The sequence below is a fragment of the Marmota flaviventris genome, chromosome 12 (genome assembly GCF_047511675.1).
Source record: "Marmota flaviventris isolate mMarFla1 chromosome 12, mMarFla1.hap1, whole genome shotgun sequence".
In the NCBI taxonomy this organism is placed as follows: domain Eukaryota; kingdom Metazoa; phylum Chordata; class Mammalia; order Rodentia; family Sciuridae; genus Marmota; species Marmota flaviventris.
This window is the reverse complement of record NC_092509.1, coordinates 104,124,493-104,139,240: the sequence shown is the minus strand read 5'-3', so window position 1 is coordinate 104,139,240 and position 14,748 is coordinate 104,124,493. Positions and strand designations below refer to the sequence as shown.

The following is a 14,748-nucleotide window of genomic DNA, read 5'->3' as shown; positions in this document are numbered from 1 at the left end:
ATAAAACAAAACATTTATTGATTCCTTACTTACTGTGTTCTAGATTTTTTTTTCCCTTTCTCAATCTTGACTCTATTGTTGTGTTATTTTTCGTTATTCCTTGTCAAGGGGCTGCTGGTTTCTCTCTTTTCATGTCTTGCTAGCCTTTCCCTTCCTGCCATTACCCAGCTTCCCTTGCAATCTCCTAAACCCTTATACTAAATTTGTGTTTCTCTAATATGCTGTTTTTAACCTAAATTTTTAGTCCTTTGATCATCTTTTTCTCTGCCTCAGTTTTTTTCTAACAGATTTGAATAGTGAGGCTTTGTTAGCAAAGAATATAGGACTTCTTGATCTTTTTTTTTAATGGCCACAATATCTTTATCTATTTTATTTATTTTTCTGTGGTGCTGAGGATCGAACCCAGTGCCTCATATGCGCGAGGCAAGCACTCTACCTCTGAGCTATAACCCCAGCCCCTCTTAATCTGTTTTTTAACAAACAATTTTTGTTTCGATATACTTGCACTACAGTACAGTATATATAGGAGAGGGTGTCCGAGCTTCTTTCATGCGACATAATCATTTTGAGATTTACACATATTGTTATGCTGTATCAGTACTGCATTTTTTTGTTTGTTTATGGTCTGCCATAATTTGGTTGTCTAGTCTTTTGAAACTGCCAAAATTGTTCTGCAGAGTGATTGTGCAGTGCCATTATTCATTCGTGTCAGAATGTGTGAGAGTTCCAGTTCTTCTACATCTTCAGCAGTACCTGGTAGAATTATTCTGTAATTTTAACCATTCTGTTGGATGTGTAGAAGTATTATATCTTGGTTTCAGTTTCCCAAACAGAAATCATGTTGAAAGTCATCATCTGCTTATTTGCCATTTATGTGTTTCTGGTGAAGTATCTGTTAAAATCATGTCCATTTTTTAAAATTGGTTTTTGTCCCTCTCTCCCACCCCTCTGAATTCTGACAATTTTGTATATATTCTAAATAAAAGTTCTGGGGATTAGCTCAGCAGTAGAGTTCTTGAATAGGTAGCATGCACAAGATCCTGGTCTGGATCCCCAGCACCACCCAAAAAAAAGTCCTTTATCAGAAGTATATTTGAAGTTTTTGTCCCCAAATGTAGCTTGTCCATTTGTTCTCAGTAGCGTCTTTAAAAAAAAAAAAAGTCTCAGGCTGGCCTAGCATGCATGGGGTAGACATTGTATTTATAGACATTATTCTGTTCCATGTGCTCGCCTAGCATGCATGGGGCACTGGGTTCGATCCTCAGCACCACATAAAAATGAAATAAAGATATTGTGTGTCCAGCTACAACTAAAAAATAAATATTAAAAAAACAGTCCTTTTTGTAAGCTTTTATGGATTGTTTTGAAGCTGTATCTTGGAACCCCGTATACAACCCAGGGTCACAAAATTTTCCTCTTATGTTTTCTCTGTAAGTTTTACAGTTTTAGGTTTTACTTTTTTTTTTTTTTGTACTAGGGATTGAACCCAGGGTGCTTAACCACTGAGCCACATCCCCAGAGGTAGGGTCTCACTGAGTTGCTTAGGGCCTTGCCAAGTTACTAGGCTGGGATTTGAACTTGGGATTCTCCTGCCTCAGCCTCCCTAACTGCTGGGCATGCACCACAGGGCCCAGCTAGGTTTTACATTTTGTCTAGAGTACATTGAGTTTTGTATAGTGTTAGGTATTCACAGTTTTTTATATTATATATGCTGAGTTGCTCTGTTAATGTTTGTTGTGAAATATCCACTAAATTTTATTTGTCAAAAATCAAGTATTTGTATTTATAGACATTATTCTGTTCCATTGATCTATTTGTCTTATTTTTACATTAGTGCCACTGTCTTTCCTGCTTTTGAGTCTTGGAATCTGGAGTCTTCAATTTTTATTCTTCTTTTCATTTGGCTAGTCTAGGTTTTATCCGTTTCTTCATGGCTTTTATAATCAGTTTGACAAACTCTGCCTTCCTAAAAAAAAAGTTTTACTTTGATGTTTGGTATTACTTTGAGTCTTATAGATCTATTTGATAAGAATTAACAGCTTAATTTCATGTCCTGTGACTTATGAACAGAGTGGTATGCATCCGTTTATCTAGGCTTTCTTAAATGTTTTGTGGTTTTAATATCTAGGGTTTTTACCCTTTCTTTGGATAAACCTCTAACTATTTTTATTTCCCTTAAAAATGGTACTTGGGGCTAGGGTTATGGCTCAGCTGTAGAGCGCTCGCCTCGCATGTGCAAGGTCCTGGGTTCGATCCTCAGCGCCACATATAAATAAATATTGTGTTCAACTACAACTACAAAAAAAAAATTTAAAAAAAATGGTACTGTCTAGGTTCAATTTGATTGTTTGTTGCTCCTATGTACAAATAACGGTGATTTTTTTTTTTTTTAATTCATGTTGTGTGCAGTTTTGCTAAACTTCCTCCAGTACCTTTTTTCTGGGTTTTATTATATTTTTTGCATACGTGATTGTATTATCAAAAAATTCACTTTTACTTCATCCTTTCCAATCTGGATTCTTTTTCTAGACTTATTCTACCAGGTAGAAGTTTTTTAGGTATTGAACAGAAGTTATGAGAGTGGATATCCTTCCCTTATTCCTAATCTTTGAGAGGACATAGCAGTTAAGTACTCAGTCCTTAAATGAATGAGTTCCCCTCTATTTCCACTTTACTAAGAGGAATGTCATGAATGGGCATTGGCTTTTGTCAGATGCTTTTTATGCATTTGTTGAGATAATATAGTATTTCTATTTTAGTTTACTATACTGATTTTACGAATTGGTTTTTGAACCAACTTTGCATTTCTGAGATAGAGATGTAAAAAAAATTGTTTTAGATCTTTTATGTTACCTGTTTCGTTCTATTTCTGGTACTAACACCATTCCAGTGCTGTCAGTTCTTTTGTAGACCCAAATTTTAACCCAGTGTTGTTTTTGCTTCTGTATGAGGGACTTCTTCTAACATTTCTATAGTACAGACCTGCTAGTTACATCTAACAAAGTGTTTTGTCTTCATTTTTAAATGATATTTTTGCTACATAGAGGATCCTAGGGGTTTTTGTTTTTCAGTACTTGAAGCATATCGCTCTCTTCTTCCTGTTTATGTCATTTCTAACCTGGCTTCTGCTGTTATTATGTGTGTTTTTCTACGCATAAAGTACCTTTTTCTTTTGTTGGCTTTTTATCATTTATTTTAAATGTTGTGGCTTTTTAATTTGATTTTTATGCTTGGGTTTTGTTGAATCTTTGGAATCTGGGTTTATAGTTTTCATCCGATTTGTAATATTTTTGGCTATTTTTTTCAGTCTGAGCCCAGTATTAATTACACATGCATTAGGCTGGATGGAGTTGCTGAGGCTCATGCATACTGTTTTTTTTATTTGCTGGTTGGGTTTTTTGTTTGTTTTTTAAGGTTCTTCTGTCTTTTATTTTGAATAGTTTTATGATGGCTTTAACTTCAGACTTTCCTTCTATAGTATCTAAAATGCTGCTAAACCTATCTAGTGTATCTTTCATTTCTAAAAGTTTCGGTGTTTTGTATCTTTCGTGTCTCTGTATTCCATCTTTATTGTAGTTTTTGGACATTAGATGCGATTATAAAATAATTAACCTTGTTCACTAATTCTAACATCTACAGTAATACTGTTTTAATTTCAGTTGATTGATTTTTCTCTTTACTGTGTTATTTCAATTTGTTCTCAGACAAATTGAAATAAATTGGTCTTTTTAAGTGTTGCTTTAAGATTGTTAGATAAGATCACAGCACTTTTTTACCTTAGGGTGGTTTTTAGCCACTATTGAAGCACTGAGTATTCTATACAATGCCTAATGAATCATCTGTCTCCCCCCACCCACCCCCTTGTGGGATTTGAACCCAGGGCTTTTGCACATGCTAGGCAACCGCTATATCCACAGCCCTTTTAATTAATTTATTTCTTTATTTTACTTATTTATTTTTTGAGGCAGTCTTGCAAAATTGCTTAGGCTGGTCAAAAACTTGCTCTTAAAGTTTTTGGGATTGTAAGTGTGTGCCACTGTGCCCAGCTTCAAAATGTGTTTTCAGTCTCACTTGTGAGAATAGGCAGTATTTCCGGCTCTTTTTGAGCTCCAGGCACTGTTCTCTGGTCTTACCCTGTGGTTCATTCCTGGCTTTAGGGTAGTTTCCTCACATGGACAGGTGAGGTGATTTTTTTCCTGCAGATCTGTAGCATTTTCCCTTTGTGTAGTTCTCTTCTTTCCTGTAGTATATCCTAGCTACTTGTTCTCCTGAATGCTCAGCTCTGTGCTAGGGTATGGGAATTCTTCATACATAAGTTCAGACAGCTCAGTTCCCAAATATCTGGAATACCTGTCCTCTTTGCCTAATATAATCTGTTGTTATATGCATATGCATTAACTCATTTGTACCACGAGTCCAGTTTTTTAGTTTCAGAAAAGAAGGTAAATCTAGTTCCCATTGCTTAATCTTGGTTTTGAGATAAGACTTCACCAAGTTGCTGAAGCTGGCTTGAACTCAAGATTCTCCTGCCTCAGTCTCCCGAGCTGCTGGGATTACGGGCATTCACTGCTGCGCCCACTGCCTATTTTTCTTGATCGTTGCTTCTTAGGAAATTCTTAGGCAGCCATGTTTCTTTGATTTATTTTGGGTCTCCAAACAAATTAAACTTTTAAAGATCGTAAATTATACAAAATGAAGCTGTCTTGATGAAGGTGCCTTTTCTGAATTAGTTGAATTCTTCGATATTTTGGCTTTTTTAAGCAGTCTGCATTTTTAACATGTCACTGGCATTTATTTCTCTGACACATACGTTGCTTGAAGTTTCAGGGTATCTGCCTGACTTTTCAGAAGCAAGACAACAGAAAGCACGTGGGCTAAGTTAAACGTTAGGTTTAAAATGAAGGCCTCATGATTAACGGGCAAGCCATTTGAGTGCAGTTGCCCTTTCTTACTCATCCAGTCCTATTCTTTATGGCTACAGATTTTCTGCTGTTAGGAATGCATATTCTTTTAGCAGTAGATGCTGTACGTCATAGTTTCTCTTGGATTGAACTATCTTTTTTTTTTTTTTTTAAGAGAGAGAGAGAGAATTTTTTTTAATATATATTTTTTAGTTTTCGGCGGACACAACATCTTTGTTTGTATGTGGTGCTGAGGATTGAACCCGGGCCGCACGCATGCCAGGCAAGCGCGCTACCGCTTGAGCCACATCCCCAGCCCCGGATTGAACTATCTTGATTGCATTTACATTGCAGTCATGTACATATTTGTGATTTACCTATTTTTCTGGCATACTAGGTACTATAAAACATAAAGACTCAAACTTCTGCAAGCATCAATTTTCTCTCTTCTAGTGCTCTGAGTAGCTGAATATTTTTCTACCCTTCTTAGCTCAGACAGGATACCCACTGTGATTTTGTTTACCTTTTATTTGTGAAAGAACATATACTGAAGAGTATATATTGAGACAGTTTATTCACAGTGGAAGGAAGACTTCTTTTAGAATGTTGAACTGTAAAGAGCTATGTACCTCTTCATTTTCAGGAACAATTGTGTGCTGGGGTTTCATATTTGGAAATTACTTATAATTTATAGAGAAGTTTTTTGTTTTGTTTTTTAAGTTGTTTTTACCCTATTATATTTAAGATACACAACATGCTGCCTTGATAAACATAATGAAATGACTATTAAAACTAAGTAAATTAACCTGCTCAGCACCTCCATAGTTACCTTTATTTGTGTTAGGAATACCTAAAAGCTACTCTTAGCAAATTTTCATATATAATGCTCTGCTATTAACTGAAATCCTCAGGTTGTTCACTGGATCTTTAGACTTGTTCGTCCTACATAACTGCAAGGCAATACCTTTTGACCTACTTCTAATTTCCTCTTCCTCACCCCTTGCAATCACCATTCTTCTCTTTCCTTGTATCTGAGCTCTCCCCAAACCCCCAAGTTTCCACACACACACACACACACACACACACACACACACACACACGAACACTGGATTGTGTTTGTAGTATTCACCTGTGTCTGGCTTATTTCATTTAGCATGTCTTTCAGATTCATCCTTGTTGTTACAAATGGCAATGTCTCCTTTATCACCTTTTTTTTGGTCTGGGGATTGAACCTAGTGCCTTGTGCATGCTAGGAAAGCACTCTGCCACTGAGCTACAGTCCTAGCCCAGTGTCTGCTTTCTTAAGGCTGAAAAATATTCTCTGTGTATGTGTTTGTACCTGTCCATATATATCTCATTTCTTTATGCATCATCAACACTTTAGCATTTGATTGTTTCCCCACTTAGCTATTGCAAATATGCTACAGTGAATATGGGAACATTATCTTTACGAGGTGATAATTCATTTTCTTTAGGTGTATATACCCACAAGAGGGATTACAAGGTCATATGTTAGTGTTTATTGTTTATTTTTTGAGGACTCTCATACTGTTATTCATAGTACCCTACTGATTTACATTTCCACCAACAGTGGACAATGGTTGCCTTTTCTTCACATCCTTAAAAATGACCTTGCCATCCTGACACGTGTGGTTTTGATTTGTTTTCTCTGGTGATTTGTAAAGTTGAATACCTCTTCAACTACCTGTTGGCATTATTCTATGTTCGTCAGAAAGATGTTTATTCAGGTTCTTTGACTGTTTTTAAAACTGGTAGTGTGGGATTCCCCATTGTTTTGTTGTGTTCTGTGAGTTCTGTATATTTTGATTATTAACTCCTTAATATTTTCTCCCAAGCTGTGCCAAAAGAATTTTAGTTTGATTCAGTCCCCTTTATTTTTACTTTTGTTGTCTAAGTCTTTGATGTGATATCCAAAACCACGGTCTCTATCAAGGAGCACTTCCCCTATGTTTTCTTCTAAAAGTATGGTTTCACATTGCATCTAGCTCTTAAATCCATTTTGAGTTGGGTTTCGTGTATTGTGTTATTAGAGTCCATTTTCATCCTTTTCTAGCACCATTTATAGACTGTCTTTCCCCAGGGTTTCTTGGCCCTGTCAAATTAGTTGGACATATGTATTTGGATTTTTTTGGGGGCCATTTTGGTTTATGGTTTCATTGTGTATCTGTGCCAGAACCATACTGTTGGATTACCACAGCTTTGTAATGTAATTTGAAATCAAGAGTATGAAGCCTTGATCTTTTTCTTTTCTTTCTCAAGATGGCTTTGAGCCAGATGTGTATACACACACACACACACACAAACTTGTAGTCCCAGCTACTTGGGAGCTTGAGGCAGCCCAACAACTGGGCAACATTGTGAGACCCAGTCTTTAAAAAGAGAGAGAGAGAGAGATTTGTCTATTTGGCATCTTCTGTGGCTCTGTGCTTATTTTAGATTTTTTTTTTCTATTTGTGATAAAAATGCCACTAGAATTTTAATAGGAATTACATTCAATCAATAAATCACTTTGGCTGTTATGGACATTTTAACAGTATTCTTCCAGTGTGTGAGCATGGAGTATCTCTATTTTTGTCTTTGATTTCTTTGATCAGTGTTTCATAATTTTCAGTGTCTAGATCTTTTGTGTCCTTGGTTAAATTTATTCCCGAGTATTTTATTCTTTTTGATCCTATGGTTACTATATTGTCTTGGTGGTTTCTTTTCATAGATCATTTTTGGTATACAGAAATGCACCTGATTTTGTGTCCTGCTCCTCACCAAATTCATTTATTCATTTTTTGTGAAGTCTTTAGGATTTTCTACATATAGGATTATGTCATTTGCAAATGGATAATTTTACTTCTTCCTTTCTGATTTGAATGGCTTATTTCTTTTTCTTTCCTTACTTATATAGCTAGTACTTCAATACTCTCTCAAATAGAAGTGGGGAGAATGGGCATTTCTGTTCTTGCACCCGATCTTAAAAAGAAAGTATTTTTCATTGATTTCGATGTTAGCTCTAGAATTTATATAGATGACCTTTATTGATGAGGAAACTTTCTTCCATTTCGTCCTTTTTTTTTGTTGAGAATTTTTATTATGAAAGTGTCCTAAACTTTATCAAATGCTTCTGCATTTATTGAGATGATCGGGTGTTTTTTTGTTTTTATGTTGATGTGGTATATAACATTAATTGGTTTGCATTTGTTCGATAAACCTTGAATCCCTGAGATAAATTACATTGGATCATGGCATTCAGTATTGATGTGTTGAATTCAGCTTGTTGTTATTTTATTGAGGATATTCATATCTGTGTTCATCAGAGATACTGACATGTAGCTTTCTTATGTGGCTTTGGTATCAACATGGTGCTGTTCTCATGAGTTTGAAAGTATACACTATACTTCTGTTTTGTGGTGTTTCAGAAGGATTTGCATTAATTGTTTTTGTTTTTTATTAGGGAAATTAAAATTCACTTTATGATTCCTTTCAAACACTGACTTTCTGCTGGCTAGAATGAAATCAGATATTTTATAACCCTTTTGGTTAAATTGTGATGCTGCATTCTTTTCCTCAGTTGTGAAATTGAATGTTTTTATACATTTGCCTACTTTTATTTCTCTGGTAAATAGTCTCTTCATAGCCTTACCGTTAGTCTTCTTCAATTTGTTGAGTTTAGACCGTATATAAGGTACTAAAAATATATATGTATATATATATATTTTTTTTCAAACATAAGAGATTTTCTTTGTTGCTTCTCAATTTTTTAACCACCACATCCCTCTTCCCTCTTAAGCAGAATGTTGGTAGGTTTGTTTCTTAAAACCTTGATATGAAATAGTTGCCTGTGTTCTGATATAAGTTGTAACTATACTCAAAACAAAGAAATAAGCAATGGGGTACATTCTTTAGGCCCATAGAGTGTTGCACTGCATGTATTAATTTGAGATGATCAGTTAGTAACTGAAAAGCCATAGTAGTAGAAGACATTTCTTTCAGAGAAGAACTTAGATGAGAAGAAAATTGAAAGATAGAGAATCCAAAGGTAAGGCTTGACTTTAATTGGAAGGGAGGTTGTGGATGGGAAGATGCAATGATTCTAAAACTACTTAGAATCAAAAATAACAATTGATGCTCAGCCTCCTCCTCCCATATTGGTATATTTTAAGTCCCCAGGTGATATTAATGTGTAGTGAGTGTTTAGAATATTTCTATTTACAGTAAGCCTTAAACTTTTTTCTTGGAATTAATTTGGAGAATTTGTTAAGACACGCGGCTGGGACCGTAGAATTTCATTTCTAACAAGTTTCCAGAAGATGTGAGAACCACCGTAATAATAGGTGAAAGAAGGAAAGGATGGATGTAGATGCAAGTAGGCTTGTATATTGGCTTCTGGGAAGTTTAGGGAGTTTCTTTCTTATCATGTCTCTTTCTCATAGAGGTACAGGAAGACTCTTCCAAAGTGCTGCTTGAGTAGGTATTACAAGAGGTGCAGGATTTAAAGGTTCTTAGATGTTAACCATCAGATGGGGGACCAAAGCACAAATTGACTTTTTCTTGGTAAATCAGTTCCTTTCTTTTGCCTGATAAAATATCTCCTTGAATCTTAATTTTGCCATAAAGTGTGAATATTTACTATTCCTCTTTTGTATGTTTTTCTACATGATAATAAATTGTGTATTAGTGTAAATCTTTTGGTAGCTAATGAATCCGTTGCATTCTAGCTCAAGGGAGGTAATTTATTATAAATGTGTATGTGCAAAGCTATGCTATCTTTTACACTTGTGCTTCTATTCTCAATGTTTTTAGCTCTGGTGCAGTTAGCTAACTTTTGCCCTGTTTCTGCCCTAACACCTCCAGAAAAATCTCTCAGATAGATGTGTGTTCCTACCCACTTAAATTGAAGGGGAATAGTATGAAAGAGAACTGTGTCCCTTTCTCCTGTTTATTAATAGACTAGATTCGGGTCAGGATGTGTCTTGCACATTTAGGGGAATGATGATGTCTTTCTAGTGTATTCGAGTCCCCTACATGTAGGATAATGATGCCAGTCATTTCAAAGCTCTTAGGTTGAATAATGTATCAATTAAATAAATAATCTTCATAGATTCATTATATTTGAACTGTTCTTCTCAGCATGAATTATAATAGCCATCATTCTCTGTGATGCTGTTAAGCTATTATAAACCATAAATAATATTATTTGCCAAGTTCATCGTAGTTTATTGTGATTAATTTTGTCACATATTGGCTATTGGAATTTGGTATCAAAGAGGTCTGTGAAATTGTCATTGGTGTGATTTACTGAAAATTAATATCTTCGTTTTATCAGTTTTTTAAAAATTTTTCAATTAACATTTGAATTTGTAAATGCTTTTAGTCAACTAATTCTAAAATTTTCCTCCTTATGTTTCATTCTTATGTCCATTTTAAAGACTGATTTTAAAGGGTGTGGCAGGAGGTTTTGGACTAGATGTGTTTCCACCGAAATGTCGGAGAAGTCAGGCCAGAGCACAAAAGCAAAGGATGGGAAAAAGTATGCAACACTCAGTTTATTTAATACTTACAAGGGAAAATCACTGGAAACTCAGAAAACTACAGGTGAGTAGTTCTTATGGTCTTGCTTTGTTATTGTAGATGACATGTCCAAACTCCTGCTGTTAGAAGCTGGGACTGGCCTGATGGTTCAGTCTCTTTTACACTGGCCTTTTTTGTATGCACACATGTTTAGGAGATATGAATTAAATATCTGACAAAAGAAATTTTGTACCTTTAGTAGCCTTTTAAAATGTTTTTCCTCTTTGTTGTCAGGAAAATATGTAGAGCAATTTGATTTCAAAGGGAATTTATAGTCTGTGAAGTTAATAGGCATAGAGCTGTATATTAGATCATGCATTTATTAAGTATTAAGTAGAGAAAGTCTATTTTTCTTGTTTTATTTTTAATTTTTTTTTATTCCTTGAACCCAGTGTATACAGTGAAAATTGTACCATTTATGGTATATTAGCAGTGTTGTTGGACATATAGTCAACATGTTCTGTAATATTCCAAGTTGTTTAGTTTGGAATAGACTCCCTGAAAAAATTCCAAGTCTAGCATTATCAACAGGTTTACTGTTCTTTGCTTTGCTTTGTTTTGTTTTTTTCATAGCATATTGGGTTGCATTTATTAGAATTGTGTTTTGGTTGTGAATTTGTGTTTTGTTTGAAATCGGAAACTCACTATTGCCAGGCTGGCCTCGAACTCCTGGGCTCAAGTGGTCTTCCTGTTTCAGCCTCCTAAGTAGCTGGTATTTAGGGATGTTTCACTGTATAGAGGTATAGGCTGCATTATTAGAATTTTTAAACTTTCTGTTGAATGACTTGATTGTTTAATGTTTCTACATTTAATTATATGTTGCAAGAATGAATGGAATCATTGAAAGATTGAATTAATTCTTGTTTTCTGTATCGTTTGAATAAAGCAGGTGATAAAATAGATGTTCTAAGAAAATTGATGTTATTGATCTTTTAGTTGCAGCTCGACATGGGTTACAAAGTCTTGGAAAAGTTGGTATTTCACGGCGCATGCCCCCACCTGCTAACCTTCCAAGTCTCAAAGCGGAAAACAAAGGCAATGATCCTAATGTGAATATTGTGCCTAAAGATGGCACAGGATGGGCATCAAAACAAGAACAGCATGAAGAAGAAAAGTGAGTCAATATTTGTTAAAGAAATGAAACAGTTCCCCTTTCTTTGTAGAGAAGTTATATTTGAGTACTTGCTATGTGCCAAGCAGTATGCTTCCCGTTCTGCATATTTCATGCCCTTTTTGATTGATTTTCCTTACCAGTGAGGCTAGTAGTAGTATTTATTTATATTTGTCAGGGTAGAAGAAATGCTAGAATTGCTAATCACAACTTTGATTATGTCATAGCCTATATCAAGCTTCCTTCTCTTCCTCCTCTCCCTCCCTTAAGCAAATCAGTCTCTTTCTAGTGAACAAGAAGTGGTTGTTACCTAAATTCTATTCTAAAGATTTCTGTCTGCTTGGTTGCTCCGGGATTGAAACTTTGCCTGGTATGTCATTGGCTCTCAGTATTGGATGAACAAAGAATTGGCAAGACAGCTGGGATAGAATTAGAAGTGTCTTTATTAATCATCACTCATTCAACGAATAATTAATCTTCTGTCAGACTTTCAGTTAACTGGCCAAGATGAATAGTAGTAATTTTGAAAGTTGGATGAGCGTTTCAGTACTCAGTGAGGTTTTTTGCCTATATCTATTATCAAATTTTTATGCTCCTGTGTAAGGAGTTTTAAATAGTAAATTTGATCATTCAAGTACAAGATTGAGTGGACTTCTGGTCTGTGATTATTAGCTGTAGTAGAATTATTGTATACTAACAGGTCAGTTACAGGTCTAGTTGTACCAGAAATGCATTGTCATTTATTAATCCTTTTATTAAACTCTTCATTTTTAAGCATTACTACCTTATAAGGATTGAATAATAAAACTGTACACCCTTTTAAAAACCTTTTACTCGTGGAAATGGATAGGACAGGTTGCTGTTACCTGTTTGAAATTACAGTAATGAGTGCAGTGATGGACCTGTGGACTGCCAGATGGAGAGCTTTCCTAGTCTTAGCCCCCTGCTTACTGCACCAGTCCAGACTGTATGTATGCAGATACCTACATTTATAAAGGTTCACTCCTGGGCTGGGGCTCGGGCTCAGTGGTAGAGCATTTGCCTCACATGTGTGAGACACTGGGTTTGATTGTCAGCACCACATAGAAATAAGTAAATAAAATAAAGGTCCATCAACAAATAAAAATTATGTTTTAAAAATAAAATAAATGTTCAGTAATTTTAGTGGTGATGGGGTGCTAGGGATTGAATGCAGGGCACTTTGCAACTGAGTACATCCCCAGCCCTTTTAACTTTATCTTGAGACAGGGTCTTGTTAAGTTGCTGAGGCTGCAAGTCCTCTTGCCTCAGCCTCCAAAGTTGCTGGGATTACAGGTGTGTACCACCTTACCCAGCTAATAAGTGGGTTTTGTTGTTGTTGTTTTGTTTTTAAAAAACAAAACAAGCAATGATGTCATACCATTAGGTTATTCAAAGGTAGAAATGAATGGGTACAAAAACAGCTTAATTCACTTAAAGGGGTGTTGTAGAGGGAGACATTTATGGGAGATGCATCTGTAAGTGAATATGTAACCAAATTAATTTCTGTACAGATTTGCCTTACATGTAAGTGATTTTATTTAAATATGCAATATCTGAAATAATGGATTCATATTTTTTTTAAGAGCACCAGAAGTATCACCAGCACAGCCAAAACCTGGGGTCGCAGCTCCCCCAGAAGTAGCACCTGCTCCCAAATCATGGGCCAGTAACAAGCAAGGTGGGCAAGGAGATGGTAAGTGCACATTAGCTGGGAAATCTGGTTAGGTTTAATAGTTACTGAGCAGCCATGCAGGAGATAAGGAGCAGACTGATTTGGTAGGATGGGAAGCTTTGTCAAAGAATATATTTAGATCCCTAGAAAGGATCTCTTAAAATCTCTTGGGCTACTTAAATTTCAATGTCAACAGCCATTTGTGATCTAATGATAGTGTAAAGCCTCCCTTTTTAAGTACTATCCATTGCTTCGTGTTTTTTATCTTTACCCCCATGTGCCCAAAGCTATACCTTCCACTTTTAACACATAAATGTATCCAGATGTTGTGTAGACTGTTAGAAACCATATTCATTTCGATCCCTGCCCACCAACTTCTCTGTTTCAATCATGCTGTTGTGATTTCCTGCATAGACAACAGCTAGAGGGTAGCCATAAAGCACAGTAGCTATGATACTCCGGTGCCCCTAAGGAATCATGAAATCCCTAGCAGAATTTAATTTTTCCATTTGCACTTCATGGAATAGTTGATTCAGACCCTCAGGAACTAATAAAATTAACTCTTTTAATTTATAGAATCATAAAAATAGACAAGTAGATAGATAGATGGTTGAACAGTGAGGTGCAGTTAGTTTATTAGGGGTAAAATTAAATAAAGGCAGTAAAGTAAATGAAGACATTTTAGTCTTACTTTGGTATTTGGCAGTGCATATTCATAAAAGTTTATTTGAGTGATACAGCTTAAACTAGTTCTTAAAAGTTTCTAGGAAAGGATTTTGGCTTGTTTTTGGAAGTAAAAGAACCCACAATAAAAGAGAAACAGAATTGAATTTTTTCCTCACTTGCTTCTCTTCTCAAATGAATCTTTTCGGAAATATCTGGCAGGTTTGTTTCTTAGGTTGTTATCTCCTCATGGCTGTTCATTAACTTTTCGAAGGATTTGAGTTAAATTTTAGAAGACTTATGGATATGAACAGTGACAAAATGTGGAATGATTTATTAGAAAGATGCAAAAAAGAACCCTGTCCTCGGAGGGTTGATTGAATGATCTTTGTAAAAGTTATCTTTCTTCCCCCACCCCTCAAACCCGTAGGAATCCAGGTGAATAGTCAGTTTCAGCAGGAATTTCCCAGCCTGCAGGCAGCTGGGGATCAGGAAAAAAAAGAAAAAGAAGCAAATGATGACAACTACGGACCTGGACCCAGTTTAAGACCACCAAGTAAGAGAATTTTCTGTTTAATAAAATTACAGAATGAGATTATAACTGTGCAGTGGTCTTGAATATTTATGGCTTGCCTAGTTTGAAAAGACAGACCAGTGCTGCATTCACTTGTTACTCAAACATGACTTTTGTAATAACTATATCACTGTAACTTGACAACATGTTAGAAATGTATAATCAAAATTTACACTTTGGCAAGGTGCTTCGGTGACTACTTTGTACACTCATCTTTGGTCTTCTT

General features: G+C 35.5%; 1 protein-coding gene across 11 annotated transcripts in view; it reads left to right on the top strand.

The window, feature by feature from the left end:
• The window catches only part of Prrc2c (proline rich coiled-coil 2C), a 78,849-nt gene that overhangs the window by 12,280 nt on the left and 51,821 nt on the right, over positions 1-14,748 (top strand). For 7 of the 11 annotated variants that reach the window (XM_027934903.2, XM_027934905.2, XM_027934901.3 and 4 more), the window contains exons 2-5: positions 10,340-10,505; positions 11,418-11,595; positions 13,197-13,306; positions 14,379-14,504. In XM_027934903.2, coding sequence (XP_027790704.2) covers positions 10,394-10,505; positions 11,418-11,595; positions 13,197-13,306; positions 14,379-14,504 — 526 coding nt within the window. In that variant the 5' untranslated portion in view covers positions 10,340-10,393. The remainder of the gene's footprint in view (positions 1-10,339; positions 10,506-11,417; positions 11,596-13,196; positions 13,307-14,378; positions 14,505-14,748) is intronic. The other 4 variants (XM_071600319.1, XM_071600317.1, XM_071600316.1 and 1 more) reach the window with 2 other exon arrangements.